Raw genomic sequence first — 15,236 nt, forward strand, 5'->3', positions numbered from 1 at the left:
TCACAAAATTAATATAATGTATATAATTATAACTTTTATATTTTGATCAACTTAAATACCATCAAATTCATGTGTGAGCATATTAATAATTAAATGTTTAGGTTTATTATCGATATTGATTGATTGGATTAAGACTGTTAGAAATGCAATTATTGATGAAAATCACAGCATGTTCGGCGTTAGTTAACATCCTATTTAACTTTTCGATTTTTCTAACGGTTGATCTTAAATCATTTTCAAGTTTCTTTAGTTCAAAACCAATATTTTTGTTTATTTTATGCTTTTTTCGGTTTTTCGGTCTTTCTAAACAACCTTCGGTGCATGAGCCCAGATTCGCCTAGTCGTAAATTATAATGGTTGTTATTGTAATGTAACAAAATAACAATTTCAGAGTAACATTTCTGACAGTCTTAATCCAATATATATATATATATATATATATATATATATATATATATATATATATATATATATATATATATATATATACTATAGACAGATAGTATTTGTGAGATCGGACCAACAAGACTATATTTCACGTAACACAAGTTTCGAAGAAAAAACAATAAATAACATCATATCGTAACCTTTTCACATGTACAATATATATATGTATATATATATATATATATATATGTGTGTGTGTGTGTGTGTATCCCTGTTTGTGTGTATATCTCTATTTGTGTGTGTGTTCGTGTATGAGTATTTGAAAATTATAAAAAAGAAACATAAAATAATATGACGCATTGCATCCAGCCAACCAGCGAAGCGAATTCCATCCGAATGAATGAACGTTCTCCTTATTACACAATCTCAACGATGTTGATACATATTAATCCTGCTACAACAGTAGACTCACATTTGTTGTCTTGTTTAATTGGTTCACTCGCTTGTTAAGTTTTTTCAAACATATTATGAAATTTCGGTTCTCAGTAAAGCTGATCAGTATTATTTTAATAATACTGATCAGCTTTACTGGGAACTTAAAAGTTTTCTTCTTTCATATAATTTGTTCCTTAACGTTGAAGTTGCGTTAAAAATAAGTTCGCGACCCACAGTATCATTATTTTTAAATAAAGTATCTTCTTTAACAAACCTTCGATAACTGCAGTTTTATAAACTTCAGCAGTTTAGTTGAATTTTGAAAAATAGAATCGTTTAGACAACTAAGGCAAATTAGAAACTAGGGTCAATAATTGACATATCTGCGTCTTTGGTTATTTCTTGAGTCCAAGAACAAAGAAAACGACAACTATGAAATGTTGATTGTAATTTGAAGTAGCATTTATAACAGAAAAAGATGAATGCAAATTTTTATGTAATTGAAAAGAATAAAAAAGTAAAGATGGTTTAAAGTTAATTTTATTTCATATATGCATACCGTTAACTGCACAGTGCACTGCACACATATGTGGTCCAATCAATTTAAATATAATTATTTTAATCTCTTATTCTTATGAGTGCATCATGCGCACTTCTTTGACCTCTTACTCGGGATGGGAAATAATGTCTCTGTGCCGTGTTGTAATCTTATTTAATTATTGAGTCTTACTCTTATTTCTTATAAGGATCAAAAAATTGTTTCTCTCCAAAATTCGAAGGAATGTTGACGCCTGGATATCTAGTTACTAAATTCATCTTTCAAATATGAATTAACCATTTTTAAACTGAGCGCAATCACACCATAACTTTTACCCTCGATTGATGAACCATCAAACGTACCACAATTAATCGTATCGAGCAAAACAAAATTTGCAAGATGCTTGCTTTGGTCATGAGTGGCTTTTATTGAAATTGAATCAGCACATGACCAAACAATTTTGAAGTTGTTTAACCGTCAAAATATTAAAAAAACATTATCAAATTCTTGAAAAATTTCTTCTGATGATATTGACAGAATAGAATGGAAAGATGCTAAGACTTGAATATCTTTCAACATATCACCTCACAACACTACAAGCGGTATTATGAAGTAAAGCCCATTAGACAGCGAAACATAAAACATGAAACAACACAGTGGAGGGCACGCACGAACAAGACAAGACAACATACAACAGGACAGAAACAGACCAGAAAGCATCGCAGCCCATATGTTATTTACACTCAGTAGAGCGCATCGAATACCGATTATATCACCATCAGTCTCACCATCCGTTCCTCATTTAATATCATTAATATCCAAAATCTAAATCCGACATTATTTTTTTGGAAATTAAACATTTTACCATTGTAACTGTAACATTATTATACATCTACTTGCCTTAGTAATATCAACAGTTGGGCTCGCAGTTCAAGTATCAATCTTTCCGTTCAAATTATTGTCGTAAAGTTCATAAAATTCATATTAGGATAAGTACATCCAATTCTTAAAACGTAAAAAATTGTAAAATACGAACATACCTCAAATTAATGAATGTTGGTCATCATTCGTTAAGTTTTTAAGTTTATTTTAGCTAACTCAAAATCTATGAACGCCTGGCAGCATGTTTTAATTGATTGATCAATAAAATTATCACAATAATATTTTGCGAAGGACAACAAGGATGCGCAGGAATCGCAGAATTTCTAACTATGAGCGTCTGGTACATAACTTTTAAAATGCATTTTCTATTTAAGCTGATATAAATCTAAAAAAAATATTATTTAAAAATTGCTTGAAATAAAAAAATTGTTACTAAAAATTTTTTTATTAAATTTTACCGTTTGAAAATAAAATGTATTAACCTTCATATTTTCTTTCTAGAGAGCGTTGATACGTGTGCATGCTTGGGAGGATGTCACGTAACGTTAGTGGCTTGTATTTTCCAATGTTAACTTTCGCCTTGTCCAGCAAATTGAAATGAGCTAGCATATACTCCATCGAATTGTATTTGGGCTTTCTGTAGTGAAGCAACATGCTCTTTCCTGTAAACATCGTGAAAACATTGTCAAATTTTATTTGAATATATAATATCTAAAAAATCATATGAACGGATTTACAATATTTATAACTGAAAGTATGAGCTAAGAAATATGTGCGGATAAAATGGAGGTAACAACAAGGTGATCCAGCGTCACAATAAACTACGCACCTTCAACACGAAGCTCATTAGGCTCTTCAAGATTGTTAACATTGCTTCCATCGTTAGATACTTGATCGTTCATCATTGACTTGAGAAAAAAATTGTAGTTGTAAGCAAAAAACTTCTTAGCGCATTCCGGTTTACTTTTCTTTGTAGGATTGCTGCTGCTTCGTGTGACCTTGTTGCCGGTCCTGCAGTTGGGGACGTGGTGAGAAGACTTTCCATGCGTCAAGAAATTGCAATCACATGTGCAAATCTTTGCAGTGCTTTGGAGATTGGATTGATCGTGCATTACTTTAAAGAAATTTGCGTTGTATTGTTGATTGGCATAGAAATCAAAGCTCATTTTTATTTTATCGCTATGGGATAATTTTTTGAGACGTCTAACAAATTTTGGATCTTCAAAAAGGCTATCGTACATCTTTTGTTTCTGCAAATTTCTTTCGACGTTTTCCATCAGCTTTCGAGAAGTTGCCATTTTCTAATTTAAATTCAAAATCGATTTCGCATTTCTTTATATTTTTCCATATCGGATGTTATAAGACAAAAGTTAAAGTTAGGAAACAAGGTGGAAATGGAAAGCAAATTTTTAATAGAAAGTTCTTATTTGCGTATCAAAGTATTTGATAAAATTTTCCTTTGGTGTATATAATTTTTCACTGATATCGTTATATTATTTGTAACAATTTAAAATAATAGTATATTAATAATACTGCAATTTAAATCTTTATTTTAATTTGAACAACATTTTCAGTTCAAAATACTTAAAGTCTTTATTTCACTTGAAAATAGAAAACACATTTCAAAGCTCAAACTAAAATTTGAAACAATTTTCACCAGTTTCAGCAAAAAGGAAATAATGATATCTTTAAAATTAAAGCAAGTTATTTATTTGTTCAGACACAGAAAATGTTTACTGTTTGTGTTTCTATGGCGCTTTCGATCATAAAATATTCATTATTTTATTAATTCAGGCTAATTGCTGATTAATTTTTGCTCACATGATTTTTATTTTTCCATGTTGTTTAGGTAGATGGCATTTTTACAATTAAAGTAATAACCCAAATTATATTCAGTACTCGCATGAAAACATGACAATTTTATTAAAATTAAAATTACATTTGAATTAACATTACGACGTTAGATTGGCTTTTGAAATGAAAAATGAGTTCAAAAAAACATTTTGAAAAATATGTATATATATTAACCACATATATCAAATAATGTGATTATTTTTGCCGCCTGGTGAAACGCTCACAAGACAGGGCAATTGAACGATCAGTAAAGTTTATAACTCTCATATACGATTAACAATACCCAAAAAAATAACAAGAAATAGGAGGACTGCGAATGCAAAATACCAGCGAGTACTTAGTGTAATAATTATACTTTTCTTGAGCTCGCAGAAGTATTCTGACAAACCGCTACTCTCCTAACAGGTTAGTTGACGCAACCCGCCTCACCACTGTAGCCATCCCTACGCCGCCGCTGGTGGCCTACTTGTTACGCAGCTAATGTTCTATTTATCATGCCACGATACTTGTCATTCCACCGCGAACGGCAGCTGAGAAGCTCTAAGCCTCACTTTTTGTCCACCGTCATCCCAGATAAGGCCTACCTATGTTTGGTTGTTTTGGTTCTGTCGTTACCATTAAGTACAAATAATGATTTTTTTGCCATAAAAATTCTTCAAAATTAAATATTAAGAGATTTTATATTATTTAAATAATTATTAATCATTCACTGTAGTAAGCAACAAGTTGAATTTTTAAAAATGATGTAAAAAAAGTATAAGAATACAAAAACATAAAATTGTTTTAGTTCAGTTAAACATGCAAGAGAATACGTAATCAGTTCAAAGCCAATTTTGAGATTTAGAGTTACAAAATATTTTAGTAGTCGTGAACAAAAATTTTGAATCATACATAGTCTTAAAAGTTTTCAGTACTTTTAATAATTTAAATGTAGCTACACATAGTGTCGAAATTTTCATTTAAATTTTATATTTTCTTTGCTTCATACCATTATATCCGTATTTCCTGTTTGAACATTGATTGCATGGGTTTGAACGTTGATTGTACGTTGTTTGTATGTTTTTATGTCATTGTATGTTTTTTTTTGTATTTTCAACCTGACATTTATCTGACAATCTTTTCACAACTTGCTGAAAAGCTGATTTAGTTCATCTGTTAACTTGCCCAATATTTATTGTATGTATTTAGCATACAAAGTCGATAAAACTATTTAAACATACAAATTGTTTGCGCCATCTGAAATGCGAAGCATGCTATAGAGAGTGATGATGATTTCTGAGTTTATATTAGCCAACACAATAAAACATGTGAGATTATAGATTATTCTCAAATAAGGGGCGATTAAATAAAGCTGTACCACCCAAGCCATACGCAACGTATATTTATAATTAAATAATTTTATTTCCTATACTCTCTGGACAAACAACTGTTTTGTAACAAACGTGAATTTTATTGTCAATCAAATTTATTTTCACCCTAAGTCGTTTAATTTGCCTTGATGTTGGGAAATTTATTTATCTTCATTTTTCAACTAATTATTATTCTTTTATAGAATTATTATTGCCGGTTACTCCTATTTTAAAATTATTTCAATATTTTGATTTTAAATAATTTGAAATTTATAATTAATTAATTAATTAATCAACATCACACATTAATAACTCTGCTGAATTACTATACAGTCACACATGTTATTTCCGCAATTTACTGGCCATTCAAAGTCTGGGACTCATCGGCCCAATTTACCCCGTTTGAAAGATCAGCACAGATAAACATATTGCGCCTGAAAAATCTATTTATACAATGCAAACCCACCTCAGTCTGTTCGCCTGCTGCAGCTGCTCACGTTGACGAACAGTTTTTGGTGTGCACCATTCACTTTATTAGATGTAATATGCTAATAAATGGCATTAAACGTTTTTAGCTCGTTCGTGTAAAATTAATATATAACAATTCGTAAAGTTAATTTCGTAAATAAGTGTGCAAGATTTACTCTGTGCAAAATCTAAATGCTCCAGTGGGATTACATTTTTTAAAAAGTTTTCCAACCAGAGCTGTGTAATGGTTGTAATTAGCATAATTAACGATTATTTATCTGATTAATCTGAAATTTATCATTTAAAATTTGGAGTAAACACATTTTATTTTACGATTTCAACATCATTACACAAGTATCTTCATCTATTAAGGATAGCAATAGTAATTTTAAATAAAAAATACTGTTAAGAAGTAACGTTAAGAAATATGGAAGACGATTATGATGTTTATGCCACATTGAAGATTCTCATCATCGGTGAGAGTGGAGTTGGAAAATCCAGGTAAGAATCAAGTGCGTGTGTACGTGTGTATGGCTATCAATGAATGTCGGGTACCACACGAATAAATAATTAATATTTTACTATTTGTTGAATAAATAATATATCGATCACGGTAAGCGAATAAATTGTTAAAAAAACGAATGTAAAACACATTTTCAAGTATTCTTTTAATTAGTTTACATTCAATTAGTTCACAATAGTTTACTTTCAATTTTTATTTAAAGTTTCCTCATGAGATTTGCTGAGAACAAATTTCACCCCGACCAGTCTGCCACCATTGGTGAATTTGCAAAATTATTACATTTTTTAGTTATATGTTCTTTAATTTTGAAAATTAAATAAATTTGTGATGTCCAATTACATTGCAGGGATTGACTTCAAAATAAAATGCATCCGCGTAGAAGGGGAGAAAATAAAACTTTCAATATGGGTAGGTGGTTGAACTGAATTCGATATCATTCACTTAATATTATTAATGAACCAATCAAAAAAAGGTTTAAGGTCATTCCGTCTTACTTCATCAGCTTCAGAGCTATCGACGGCGCATACACAGTTTGCGTGCATATTCGCAAAACTCACGTAACATTAGGAGCTGTCGTGAGGATCTTCTTGCGTTCGAACCAGGTAACTGCAAAGCGGGACCAACCAGGCGTCTTCACTCATCATGCCATCATGCCGCCATTCTTTATTTAGATCTGATTCTTAAGAAATGAACCAATCTTGTTAAATTCTGAACACATTTTTATTTACTGATATAGAACGATATTAAGCATTATAAACATTTTCTTTTATTAAAAATCGAACTGGCCATGTTTTTAGTATCATCAATATTAACACACGATTTGAATTCGAAACCTTTTTAGTTGTCGTGAATATGAATATCAGTAAACATGAAAAATTGTTTTTCAGATACATGCATTGCTCAGTGTGTACTCACATTTACACATTATATAAAATACAAGCGCAATAAAACATCGATTTGTTTTAAAACCCGTTTTATCAAAAAAACTTACTCAAATAGATTAATAAAACATTTGAAAAGACCAACTAACTTTTTTAAGCCATCATCGACAATTTTAACAGCGCAATTGATGTTGCACTAACATGTTGCTGAAAACGCATAAACATCACCAAATGTTTGATATAAATAAATATTTTTAAGTTTCAAAGTAATATCTAACTGGAAAGTTTGATAATGTGTGAAAAATATAATAACTTCTATCAGGAAAAAACATTCAACGGGTTTTAAAAGTAGCTTGCAATGTTAGCACCCTTATTTTAAATAACATTAATTTAACTTTGTTCGTCAACTTAAATTGTTTTAATTTCTAGGACACAGCGGGTCAAGAAAGATTTCGAACTCTTACGCCAAGTTTCTATCGCAACGGTCAGGGATGCATTCTAGGTGAGATAAAATGACTTTCTCATTCTAATTATCTTTAAGTAGTGTGTAACACATATGAACGTAACCATATATTTATATAAAGAAATGTTTCCTATAATCAATAATTTCTGCTTATAACAAACAACACAACAAACTAAACAAGATATTTTCAAACAATTATTTGTATTTTACATCAATTTTACGAAAATTAACATAAACTTCTAAAAGTCGAACTATTAACAACCAGAATTATCAACATAATAGAATAATAATAATTATTATAACAATAATACACAGCATTTTATCCCGACAGTATATGACGTAACAAAATACACAACATTCGCCAAGTTGGACGAGTGGCTAAATGAACTTGATTCGCACTCCACAAAGAAAGATATTGTCAAGTTACTCGTCGGAAACAAAATCGACAAAGTTAGATTGAGTGTCTGCTGAGGTTTTACATCCGTTTTAATACTTGTTTATATCATATTTTCATACTTAACTAATCAAACTTTTGAATAAAATCAATTCATATATTTCTTTCAAACTCTGTCTTGACAGTTTTTAAGACGAGTAAATCTCAAATTCTTTGTCTAATTTAGTAATGAATTTTATAAAGTATTCGAACAATAGCACGTCAAAGATGTATTTAAACTTAACCACAATACTCAGGAACCCAGAGAAGTGACTGAAGAGGATGGCTTGAGGTTCGCCAGCAAGCACAATATGATGTTCACCGAAGCAAGTGCAAAAACAATGGAAGGTGTCCAACTAGCCTTTGAAGAACTGGTTGTTAGGGTTAGACTTTAATAACTTTTTTTATCTTGCAAATTTATTCTGAATCCTTGAAATTTGATAGTCTTCAAAAACGTAAAAATTAAAAATACAATAATTTTCAGATACTTCAAACTCCCGGTTTATGGGAGCCTAATGAAAAAGGAGGAATACAAATACATCGCAAAAGTCATTCCTCTGAAGAAAATAGCTGTGCGTGCTGACGAACCGAAAATAAATTATATTTCGTAATCATTACATTTCGATTTGTCAATATTTCATTGTTGTTATTCCTTTTTAACGTTGCTGAAGAATTTCAAGGTCTTTTATTTTTCCATTTGTATATAGGTAAAGAATGTAATACTTAATTCAATAAATATCATGTAAGTACTTATTTTTTGACCACTGTTATTATGCAAACCTACTTTTGAATAATGAGTTAAAAATAATTTGAAAAAAAGCTCAAATTAAGTTATAGATATTTTTCAATTTTTTGAACAAACTTGTTAAGCAGCAAGTTAAGCTAAATTATGTTAAAACTGTTTTATTATTTTAAAATATTTTTACCGTTTAGAGATTATTTTAATGTTTTTAATGCATTCACTAATGCAATCATTAACTTTCTATGTACCATACAACTATAATAAATATGCAAATCTGCTACTTTGTTAATGGTTAACACAACACGAACACATGAATGCATAAATACCTGATTGGTTTTCCATCATTGCTCCTGCGTTAGTAAGCAGGCTCTTTATTGGAGTTTCCATTTAAAATATCATGCCAGGTTCATAAACATAATTTTTCATCTGCAGGTTTAATTCAACTAATCAAAGGAGCAAAATGGGTTTGAATTGTCGGCTACCAAACTGTACTTCACGTTACACTCGCGAAAAAATCGAATCGAAGAGGCACTTTTTTAAAGTAACGTCGAACAAATTGCACCCTTGGAATGAGAAACTAAAAAGAATTGGACATTTAAAATTAGGCGATGTAATATGCGATTTGCATTTTGAAGAAAAATACATCTTGAAAAATTTTAGTACAACCGTAAACGGTACGTTAATCGAAATCGAAAGAGGGAAATGGAGTTTAACAGAAGACGCCATTCCATCCAAGCACCTCAGCGTTTCTGGTGATAAAAAAATTAAAGACCCCAAAAAGAACAAACCTAAAAATAAATTGAAAAAGTTAGAATTGTTTACACATGATGACTCACAAAGCGAAACTGACATGGAGAAGAATGACAATAACAATAGTGTGCAAACAAATAACAATAAATAATTAACTGATAAATTTTATATTGATTTTTCGTTGTTTTTCATTAATTTTTGTATAATTTGAAAAAATATAAAAGAAACATGACTGTTATAAAAAAAGAACATTATCATCTGCAAATATTAACAAAAAACAGAACTCGATCATATGATAATAAATTCATTCTAGTAAACGTTTGTTTAACTCAAAATCAAGAAATGATTGCACCCATTCAAAAGCATCCATGTCGTACACAACTGGCTCTCCAGATTTGTTCACTAACATTTCATAAAACTGGTCAGAAAAATAAAGTCCTAGGGAATCAATATCACTTGGATCAATTTTACCATTATTAACATAGAACTGTAAGCGAAGAAAGACATCAGATTTAATACTTTCATATACACTTTTATTTCTCGTGAAGTCTGTAATGTTAAAAAATAGCATGGCATATTTTTAATAAATCAGAATTAGCCAAAAAATGTAACAAACTTTCATTAGAAGAATGGAAGTTATGAGAATTAGTACTGTTCAGGTTGGCATTTCTATCTTTAAAGAATTTTTTGGCGGGGAAGTCATGGCTGCTTGCATTGTTCTCGCTGTAAGATCTTTTATTTCTTTGGAATGTATTTGCATTTACAGGCCTAACAATTCTGAGAAGACTGAAACCTTGGATGACATTTGAAGAGCACAGTTTCTTGTGGAGGAGATCTGACTGTGTTTTTAAATCTCGGATGAACTGGCAGTGGAGTAGTAGAACAAGAAGGCATCAAATGTTTTGCATTATGAAAAGCAGTGGCACTGCAACTATTAAATGGAAATTCATTTGCTACCAATGTGTCTTTGGAATTTTGATTGGAACCAAAAGGCATGCTTGCACTTGATGAAAATGTCCTTTCCACTTTATCCACTGGATGTTTTGAAAAATATAGATCTAAATGTGGTTGTACGGCTTTTGTGTTTTTAGAACAACTTTGATATTTTTTTGAGTCATGCGAAAATTTCTCTGATGATGACATGCTTTTTATGAGGTAGGAATTATTAAACTTCTCCCATGACAAATAAGAAAATGATTTGCTTAAAACTTTTTCAAGGCATTTGACATCACCATCTAAATTTTGTGATGATCCATCCACTGAATCATGTAGAATTACTGTCCATTTAGCTTGTTCTACACTTTTCAAACAGAAAAATTGTCTAATGATGGATTCTATATATACTGTTAACGTGAAAATTATTTCCTTTTCAGAAGCTCCTTTGTTGATGGATACAACATGTTCTTCATCCTTCAGGTTGAACTCCTGAAATTTATGGATGACGCCATCTTTATATAATAATTCCAACAACATAATGCTGCAATCGTAAAAGTCTGCATGTTTCAGGTAGTAGTTCAGTAAAAATGAAATAACATTTTGATATTGCACTAAATTCCAATTAATTAGTCCTTTGTGACTGAGACACAATTCAAAAATTTTTCTTATGTTGACGAACATGTTGCCTGCTAAAGAGGCTTTTACTAATAGCCAACATCTGGAACTAAAATCTGGAAATTAAAAATGAAATTTTTAAAGAAATAAAAATACAATAAAAACTTTAGCGAACCTTTTATGCAATTAAAAAATTTGTTCTTTTGTTTCAGACCATCTAGAAAAAATCAATATGTTAAGTTAAGAATATTGCTTCTTTTCCAAATTAATTATCCTTACTTGAACATTTAGATTCGAGAAAAAGTTGAAGAACATCAAGGCAGAGAGTCACCAAGCTATAAAACTCTGTCGGCTGATCATCCAGCGAATTAACAGACATTATGTGATGTGAAGCATATTGGAAGACCACATTCAGATTTAGAAGTTGCTGATAAGAGAGCACAGGAAATGGATTGTCCTTTACCTTGGATGATGGGAGGCATGAAAAATAATCAAAACTTTTCACCATTTGAATAATCAGGCCATATTTTTTTTGATTGAAGCATGCCTGTCGAGCAAATTTTATGTTACAATATTTAATTGGAAAATATTTATTGAACACCTTTCTAGCTACTCAAGACAAGCTATATAAAATGTAAACAGCATTAAAGATTTTAGTTAAGTTTAAGGCATTGCATCAATTCAATTGCATCAATTCAAATCAATTGCATCAATTATTATTATTATTGATTTATAAAAATTAATAAGAGATTTGTAAGAATAAAAAACGAATATGCCAGCTTTTAAGAAAACAGTTTCTGGGAAATAAACAAAGTCAATCAAAATTAATTAAAATGGATTTGCATGTTTTCCACTATAGGGTGAAGTTGACGTTTTCAAATAATTTGTCATGTAAAAAGTACAACGCTCATATTAATCCGGCCCATGACAAGCAGGCTCATTTCTTTCTCTCGACAAAGGAAAATTTAAAAATGATATACACATCTTAAACACACAAGCACAATTTTTCAATGACATTAAGGTAAATGAAATTAACCTCTATGACAGCTTTAATCACATTGGGTATAGTGAAAAATTTTGAGTTGACATTATGAAAATATATTTTCTCATTGAGCATGATTTTGAGGATTGTCAATCCCACAAGCGATTTATTATTTAAGCAGCAATTGAGAACTAGTCGTGCCCCTATTACAGGCAAACAGTTCTTTATGCAAGATGAGCACAAACCACCTGTATCAGTTAATGTGTAAATATAACGATCATAATCATCATATAATAAATATTAGAAATTGTAAATTTTAAGACAATAACTGTAAACACAAAAAAATAAAGTAAAAAGTTGTTTTACCAGAGATCTGTTCAACCAGGATTCTGTAGCATGTGGCAGGATCATCCAATAGACTAGCTGTAGTGTTGCAGAGTGTATCAAAAACGTCTTTTCTTTTTTGACAGTAACAGTCCAAACAACGTAATATCTTCTCATACTTTTGTTGCTTTGCTAATTCCTTTTGAATATATGTTACAATTTTAACGATATAGGATTATAGCAAAACTATCAAATTTTCAACGTCTAAAAATTTATTTTAAACGTGAACAGCAGAAAAATCAATAACCATGCATTCTTCAACAAATACTGTGTTGGTTAAACATGCATTTAGTAAATCTTAAAGTAAATCACTTGTGTACAAGTGCACTGGAATGAAGTTACATGATGCATATCGAATAGAGTGATTACAATATAAGCAACAAATGGAGGAGGAGCAGGAACAGTATAGAAGCAAAAAATGGAAAGCAACTGGTTGGATGTCTGAATGACGCGGAATCGAGTTCAGCATTAATTTAACATCCCCTGCATGCAATGTTTTTCAAATTTTTAATCCTAAACTCACGCTGAGAAAAAATCCCGAATTGATGTTAGTTTTGTAATAATGCAAATCTTTCATCAACCTGCCCCTTGATTTACCTTTAATCCCGGTGCTATCTGCATGAAGGGCTATAGACAGGTCGAACAATATTTCAGTAGAAATTTTTTCAAAACATAGTCTCATTAGTTAGGCTACATAACAAGAAATTGAAACCTATATCAGCATTTTAGGTAAGTTTTGTAGTCGTCCATAAATTATCAAAGATATCAAAGATATCTAAAAATATCAAAGAACTTCTAAATTGAAGGTATGCACACCAGCGTGTTTGAAGATATGAGATCCCTAAAACAGGATACACTTGGTGTAGGTTTAACATTATCTGCATCAGATAGAAAAATAAGACCATAAAAAAATGCCCATTTCCCATCATGTTTCTGAAACGAAGTTTCAAAAGAGAAAGCAATCATAGAGGCAGCATAAAGACCATATTAGACACAATTGCAATGTGTAAGAAAAAGATGCCAGAGCTTGCATTGAAAATGGGAATGTTTTTTGTACATATGAAGAATAATAATGATGTCTGGCTTTGTAACTGAAAAGTAATTTTATATTATATTGTCGTTAAATTATCTTGCCTTATTAAGCTAAATTTAGTATTAGAGTGAAATAAATTAGAGCAAAAATTTAAAGAAAAAAAATAAAATAACCTTCATTTCATTTTCAAACATTGCAAAAAATATTTTATCGTCCTCAATTTTTTTGTCGCTTTCACATTCAGGATTATTGACGAATGTGTCTAGCAACAAGACTTCCTCCTCTGTAACATCAAGTGATATGATCTCAGTCTCTGGGTTGAACATATCGTTCACATCACTGTATATCACAAATTTCTTTTCATCTGATAACTCTGTTACAATGGTATTCTACTTATTAACAATGTATCGAAACATTTAAAAATTTTGCATAACATTTTAAAACTGAAACAAAAGATTCACATATTAAAAAATTTGTTATTATACCCTAAGAGCCATCCTAATCAATACAGGTTTATTTATAGAATATTGAATGGAAATAGAATATTATATTAGCCATACAAAACTTCGAACTTTTACAAGAGCGTTAGTAAGTTAATAATAAACAAGAGGCTCGATCTCAAAATATAATCTAAATTATCAATTATATAAACAACTATGAAGCAGAATAGACTAATAGGACACTTGTATGGATTGGACAAATGAAAATCAACTTTAATAAAGAAAAAGTGCATAAGAACAAATGAAAAATATACTTCTGAAGCAGAATTTTTTGAAGAGAATTATGTAAATAAAAAACGCCTGAATTGGCATGTCATGAAAAATTAATTTGTAGCTCATTGATGCTGATGAAATGCTATAATGCATTAATTCTTTAAAATAAACTACATTCTATTAAAACTAAATACATGTAGCTTGGCAGTCAACACCAGCTTCAGTGTGAATGACTTCAAGAACAGCAGAATGATTAGACACAAAGCTTTAAAAAACCCTTCTTTTGTTTCAATAAAATTGAGTCCAATTAGCTGAAAGAATGCATCAACAAATCTACAATATAATTCAAAAAATAAAAACACTACAACGATGAATTTTATATTGTTAAAACGATCACATTCTAAATGATCTTACTTTCGGGACCTGATATGTCATGTTCGTCTTCACCGTCGTCGTCATCATCACTTCTTGCTAACAAGTCCTCGCATAATGACCTAAATATTGAAATATTAATTTATAAGGATGATCGTGTGATGCAAAAATGAAGACCAAATAAGTACCCATCTCCTTCCAGCTGAGAATTTGAATTGTCATCACTCGAGTCTTCACTCTCATCATCTTTTGTGACGTTTCCAACCTCATTTACAACCTTAATATCTCCTACATTTTTATCACATGACTGTTTAATGTCGGTGTCATGTAATTCGTTATCACAAATGCTGCTAGCTTGTAAATTTAGGTCAGAATTTATTATAGAATTATTTTTTTTAGAATCCTCTGCATTCTCAAAATTTACAGAAAGTGGAATTTGTTCACATTTGACATCATCTTCCAAATAGTCAGGTTCAAAGCTTTCTTCATCATCCAT

At 30.5% G+C, this 15,236-nt stretch overlaps 4 protein-coding genes across 4 annotated transcripts; 2 read left to right on the forward strand and 2 right to left on the reverse strand.

Moving 5' to 3' along the window:
- Positions 1–2,719: 2,719 nt before the first annotated feature.
- Positions 2,720–3,540, reverse strand: HELRODRAFT_167796 (hypothetical protein; the record flags this gene model as incomplete). Its single annotated transcript, XM_009013530.1, has 2 exons — positions 2,720–2,904; positions 3,072–3,540. 2 exons carry the CDS (start codon positions 3,538–3,540, stop codon positions 2,720–2,722), a joined length of 654 nt encoding a protein of 217 aa, XP_009011778.1.
- Positions 3,541–6,340: 2,800 nt separating this feature from the next.
- Positions 6,341–8,796, forward strand: HELRODRAFT_156372 (hypothetical protein; the record flags this gene model as incomplete). The annotated part of the gene is made up of 7 exons (XM_009013531.1): positions 6,341–6,414; positions 6,639–6,694; positions 6,783–6,844; positions 7,747–7,819; positions 8,112–8,230; positions 8,471–8,596; positions 8,698–8,796. 7 exons carry the CDS (start codon positions 6,341–6,343, stop codon positions 8,794–8,796), a joined length of 609 nt encoding a protein of 202 aa, XP_009011779.1.
- A 619-nt stretch (positions 8,797–9,415) lies between these two features.
- On the forward strand, positions 9,416–10,121 carry HELRODRAFT_167798 (hypothetical protein; the record flags this gene model as incomplete). Its single annotated transcript, XM_009013532.1, has 2 exons — positions 9,416–9,762; positions 10,046–10,121. 2 exons carry the CDS (start codon positions 9,416–9,418, stop codon positions 10,119–10,121), a joined length of 423 nt encoding a protein of 140 aa, XP_009011780.1.
- Positions 10,122–10,473: 352 nt separating this feature from the next.
- HELRODRAFT_167799 (hypothetical protein) lies at positions 10,474–15,236 on the reverse strand (the record flags this gene model as incomplete). The annotated part of the gene is made up of 8 exons (XM_009013533.1): positions 10,474–11,372; positions 11,536–11,803; positions 12,293–12,486; positions 12,605–12,761; positions 13,220–13,249; positions 13,829–14,028; positions 14,783–14,862; positions 14,929–15,236. The coding sequence occupies 8 exons, from the start codon at positions 15,234–15,236 to the stop codon at positions 10,474–10,476; spliced, it is 2,136 nt and encodes a 711-aa protein (XP_009011781.1).

The sequence above is a fragment of the Helobdella robusta genome (assembly GCF_000326865.2).
Source record: "Helobdella robusta unplaced genomic scaffold HELROscaffold_12, whole genome shotgun sequence".
In the NCBI taxonomy this organism is placed as follows: Eukaryota; Metazoa; Annelida; class Clitellata; order Rhynchobdellida; family Glossiphoniidae; genus Helobdella; species Helobdella robusta.